General features: G+C 48.1%; 1 protein-coding gene across 1 annotated transcript in view; it reads right to left on the bottom strand.

Annotated features, from left to right (window-relative positions):
• Nucleotides 1-467: 467 nt before the first annotated feature.
• The window catches only part of LOC122552154 (cytochrome P450 4F22), a 51,167-nt gene continuing 46,297 nt past the window's right edge, over nucleotides 468-5,337 (bottom strand). Inside the window, exons 13-14 of the mRNA XM_043694665.1 lie at nucleotides 4,603-4,685; nucleotides 468-830 (exon numbers count right to left, since the gene is read on the bottom strand). Coding sequence (XP_043550600.1) covers nucleotides 587-830; nucleotides 4,603-4,685 — 327 coding nt within the window. The 3' untranslated portion in view covers nucleotides 468-586. The remainder of the gene's footprint in view (nucleotides 831-4,602; nucleotides 4,686-5,337) is intronic.

Genomic DNA, 5,337 nt, shown 5'->3' with positions numbered 1-5,337 from the left:
TACATATCCTGTTCACAGCTGTGGGAAGAGTGTCAAGATGTTTGAACAAGACATGATTGCAGTCCGGTTTGTTACATTTTTCAGATAAACCATAATTAAGGCAGAGGAAGAATTTTTTTAGATTACATTACAGTGTGGAAACAGGCCCTTCGGCCCAACAAGTCCACACCGACCCGCCGAAGCGAAACCCACCCATACCCCTACATTTACCCCATACCTAACACTACGGGCAATTTAGCATGGCCAATTCACCTAACCTGCACATCTTTGGACTGTGGGAGGAAACCGGAGCACCCGGAGGAAACCCACGCAGACACACTGTGCCACCGTGCCGCCCATAAGAATGTTACGCAGTTCTCTTTTTGACCTTGAACAGAGGTAACCATATTTATGTAAATCATTAAACCATGTTTATGTAAATCATTAAACCATGTTTATGTAAATCATTAACTTCCACAGGCAGAGGCTGAGTTTTTACGCAGCAAGCTCCAAGTAGCTCATGCTTTTATTCCGCATCGTATCTTGGGAGTTTATTCATGTAGCAGTAAGTACAAAAAAAAAATCTGTAGGCCACGGCAACTGCAAGTTAAGTCAAACTTCCCCTCCCCTCTTCTGTGCCATTTTGCAATTCCCTCTGTGGTTTTGCAGCCCTCAGCTGTGTTCCTGAGAGCCGCTCCAGTCCCAGCCAGATCCCTTTCTCGGTTCTGAGGATCAGCTCGGGTTTCCTGCGGACTGTGTGTGAAGGGTCCAGTGTTAACCTGTAGCGGTGCAGTGTCAGAGCCACGGCCACCTTCATCTCCGACAGGGCAAAGTTCTGCCCGATACAATTCCTAAACAAACAGGGAAGCCGGAAAGAGGAAGGAACAGTTTAAATTGAGATGAATACGAAGGGCTGATTTTTTCCCACACACCCCCCTTTCCCCCCAGCGGCCCCTTCCCCGGACTATCACATGACTTTCACATGTCAAAGACCCACGTTACAAATTCAGGTTAGATTGTAGTAAAGATTAAGTAGTGACGTATTCATGATTGTCACTCTCCAACAGTCAAGTACTTCAGACTATTCCCCTGAGCTAGGGTTAATCAAGAACATGGGAAATAAATGTTACTTAAAAGGAGACATGGATTCTAAACTAGATGGGCGGCATGGTAGCTCAGTGGTTAGCACTGCTGCCTCACAGCGTCAGGGTCCCAGGTTCGATTCCACCCTCGAGTGACTGACTGTGTGGAGTTTACACATTCTCCTCGTGTCTGCGTGGGTTTCCTCCGGGTGCTCCGGTTTCCTCCCACAGTCCGAAGGTGTGCAGGTCGGGTGCATTAGTCAGGGGTAAATATAGCGTAGGGGAATGGGTGTGGGTGGGTTACTCTTTGGAGGGTTGGTGTGGGCCTGTGTCCACACTGTCGGTAATCTAATCTAGTAGTCAGGGCAGAAATACAAGAAAACAATATTAGGATGGCCATTCTGAACTATGGAGACGCAGCAGAAACACAATCAAACTAGGCACCTCAACTGTGGGTGACAGTAACAGGATAAAGGTGGGCTGCGTGGATATATTCATTTTGCCTCAAAGTTAGAGCTAGATTATTCAGGAATGGGGTCAGAAAGCACTTCACAAACAGGATCATGGAAATCTGGGACTCTACCCCCAAAGCAAGCTGTGAATCTGAGGGATGTCAGTGAAAATCTTCAGTGTTTGAAGAGATAGGATCAGCCAGGATCTAAGCGATGGAACAGTCTCAAATGGTTGAATCATTTACTCGGTGTTGATCCTTCTGTCCTGCTCTTCAATACCTCAGCTTGTCTAGGGTTAACTTCACCACCTACACCCGACTAAATTCAACCCTGGAGTCAGACAATGTGTGTAGAAATGTTGTGTATCAAATTGGGATTGCTAACAAAGTTGTTGGGACTAACATGATGGAGTTACCCACAGCCAAGTCAACCATGGGTTGTCCCAGAAGCTGCAAGAGCTGATTATGGTTACACCACAATTGTACACCTTGGATTCATCCTACAGGCATCAATGCAGGCCGAAGTCCCTTTGATAGCACCTTCCCAATCCATGAACCATCTAGAAGGACAAGGGCAGCAGATGAATGGGAACACCAGCTCCTGCAAGGTCCCCTCCCAGTCACTCACCATCCTGACTGAGAAATATATTGCCGTTCCTTCAGTGTCATTGGGTCAGAATCCCTTCCTGACAGCATTATGGACATGTATATATTATGGAACACAACATTTCAATAAGGCAACTCACCCGCACCTTTCCAAGGACAGTTAGGGATGGGTAATAAACCATACAGCATACAGAATCATGGAATAATTACAGTACAAAAGGAGACCATTCAGCCCATTATGCTGGCCCTCTCAAGAAGCAATTCACCCAATCTCACTTCCCCAGCTCTTCCCAATCCCAATCCCTGTTAAATGATTCCTGAAGAAGGGCTTATGCCCGAAACATCGATTCTCCTTGGATGCTGCCTGAACTGCTGCGCTTTTCTAGCAACACATTTTTAAGCTCTGATCTCCAGCATCTGCAGTCCTCACTTTCTCCTAAACGCTTCTATTGACCCTACCTTCCACATCCTAACCACTCCTTGTCATTGTAACATCCCACAAAAGGCCAAAGAGAAATTATTTGTTTTTTGCAATATTCACAACACCTTGGCAACGCCAAAACACTTTGCAGCCAAAGAGAATCCATTTTTTATTAGACAGATTAATAATTCCACCCTCACCAGATGCTGATGTAATGGTCATGTCACTCAACAACAATCATGGATTCAAATCCCACCACATCAGCTGGGAATGTTTAAACCCAATCATTAATCCTAGAGTTCCAAAACTCATCTGGAGTGGCAATGAGAATGAGCCTCAGACAAAGCTCTCTGCTTCTCACTGCGATCCCCTTCAGAGAGGATATCTCTTTTTTGCAGCTTGCATGCTCTGTTCTGTGGTAGCTGCTTATCTTCACATCATAAGAGTTTTTGGGCTAATTGTATCTTCTCTTTGATGGGAACATCTCACCCTACCACAGCTCTACAGCCCAGGGTGGTCAGGCTGAGGAGCTGGCTACTCTGACGCAGTCTTGCCACTTCCCACCCACACAGTTTTGCTCAGATAAGACTTGGAGCTTGCCTGCAGAACCATGTACAGGGTGAAACAGGACACACCTCAGGCTGCAGTCAGACGGAGGGCTCATGGCCGTGTGGATCACTGAGTTAGTGCTGATGTTCCAGTTCAGTGTCACTACCTTCACCAAGAGGGGTCACCAATTATTAACCCACACACTTTGATCATGTCAATGCACATAATCGTGCAGCATCCTTCATGTTGGTGCGCAACTCCATGTCAGAAACGCACTCCTGTCATTAATATCGGCAAAAGGAATCATTTCAACAACAGGAACATATAAAGACTGACTGTGTTCAATCACAGAACCAGGTCCCTGCTCCCTTCTGGCACTGACCCGCCATGAGGTAGCCTGCTGCCTCACTGTGCCAGGGCCCAGGTTCGATTCCTGCCTTGGGTGACTGTCTGTGTGGAGTTTGCACATTCTCCCCGTGTCTGTCTGGGTTTCCTCCGGGTGCTCTGGTTTCCTCCCACAGTCCAAAGGTGTTGCAAGTCAGGTGGGTTGGCTGTGCTAAACTGCACATTGTGTTCAGGGATGTGTAGGTTAGGTGGGATCTACATGGGAAATGCAGGGTTACGGGGAGAAGGGAGGGGAATGGGTCTGGGCGGGATGCTCTTCAAAGGGTCAGTGTAACTTGTTGGACTGAATGGCCTGATTCCACACTGAGGGGATTTAATTCTATCCTATTATCAGGAGAACCACCTCAGCAGCTCATGCCAGGTTTTGGGAATGCTGTTGTTGGAGGAACATAGATATGAGTCGATGACACTGACACTACCAATGGAGACCCATCATTGTTAAAGACAACCCCAAACATCACTGAGTTACCTCAGCAACGGTTCCATAAGTTTGTGTCCTCGGAACTGGTCTTGCTCTCTCTCTCTCCTCCCAACCCTGTGTGTGCTAATTCCCAAGATGTTGGGGAGCAGGACTGGTGCCCCTGGCATTGACCCCTGACCCTGGTATGGTCCTCTGACTCCGACATTGACCCCTGACCCTGGCATTTTCCCCTGACCCCTACCTGACGTAATTACAGAAGCTGAATGAAAGGAGGAAGAATGCCTAAATGATGCTATTTTGGAGGGCCCCACTGACCGGGAAGGGGCTGACTGCTCAGCTGTGACTTGGGAGATTGGCCGAGGGGATAGACAGGGTGGGGGTGAGTTCTGAGCTCCACCTCCATGGTCCAGCACACTGCTTGGGTGGGGCTGCTGGTTCTGACATGGACTCCATTTCTAACCCACACGGGACACAGATCGGACTGAGAGTTATACTGGACATAATTGACATGGAACATCTGATCTGGAGGGTTTCCATTAATCCTGTGAGACCCCTGCCCAGAGAGAGCTTACTCTCGGAATGCTGAATTGGAACAGAGAGTGCCAGTGGGATTGGGAATGGCCAAGTGCAGTCAGGCAGCAGCAGAGGAAGCCGCCCTACCTGCAGAAACGGAACCAATTGGACTTACCTGGGGCCAGCCGAGAAGGGAATGTAGGCGTGGGGTGCTCTCTTGTCGGTGTATGTGGAATCGAAGCGATACGGGTTATAGACCTGTGAAAGACAACAGATGGGAGAGTTAACAGCGTCAGGATCACTGGGAGAAACAACTCCTTCACTCTTCATGACAGGGGATCCAGGGGATGAGGGTCGAGCTGTGGATGTGGTGTATATGGACTTCAGCAAGACATGGTTCCCCATGGTAGGCTCATTCAGAAAGTCAGGAGAAATGGGATACAGGGGAACTTAACTGTCTGGATACAGAATTGGCTGGTCGACAGAAGACAGCTAGTGGTAGTGGAAGGAAAATATTCTGCCTGGAGGTCAGTGGTGAGTGGTGTTCCACAGGGCTCTGTCCTTGGGCCTCTACTGTTTGTAATTTTTATTAATGACTTGGATGAGGGGATTGAAGGATGGGTCAGCAAGTTTGCAGATGACACAAAGGTTGGAGGTGTCGTTGACAGTATAGAGGGCTGTTGTAGGCTGCAGCGGGACATTGACAGGATGCAGAGATGGGCTGAGAGGTGGCAGATGGAGTTCAACCTGGATAAATGCGAGGTGATGCATTTTGGAAGGTCGAATTTGAAAGCTGAGTGCAGGATTAAGGATAGGATTCTTGGCAGTGTGGAAGAACAGAGGGATCTTGGTGTGCAGGCACATAGATCCCTTAAAATGGCCACCCAAGTGGACAAGGTTGTTAAGAAAG

The sequence above is a fragment of the Chiloscyllium plagiosum genome, chromosome 8, assembly GCF_004010195.1.
Source record: "Chiloscyllium plagiosum isolate BGI_BamShark_2017 chromosome 8, ASM401019v2, whole genome shotgun sequence".
In the NCBI taxonomy this organism is placed as follows: Eukaryota; Metazoa; Chordata; class Chondrichthyes; order Orectolobiformes; family Hemiscylliidae; genus Chiloscyllium; species Chiloscyllium plagiosum.
This window is presented reverse-complemented; position numbering and strand designations above follow the sequence as displayed.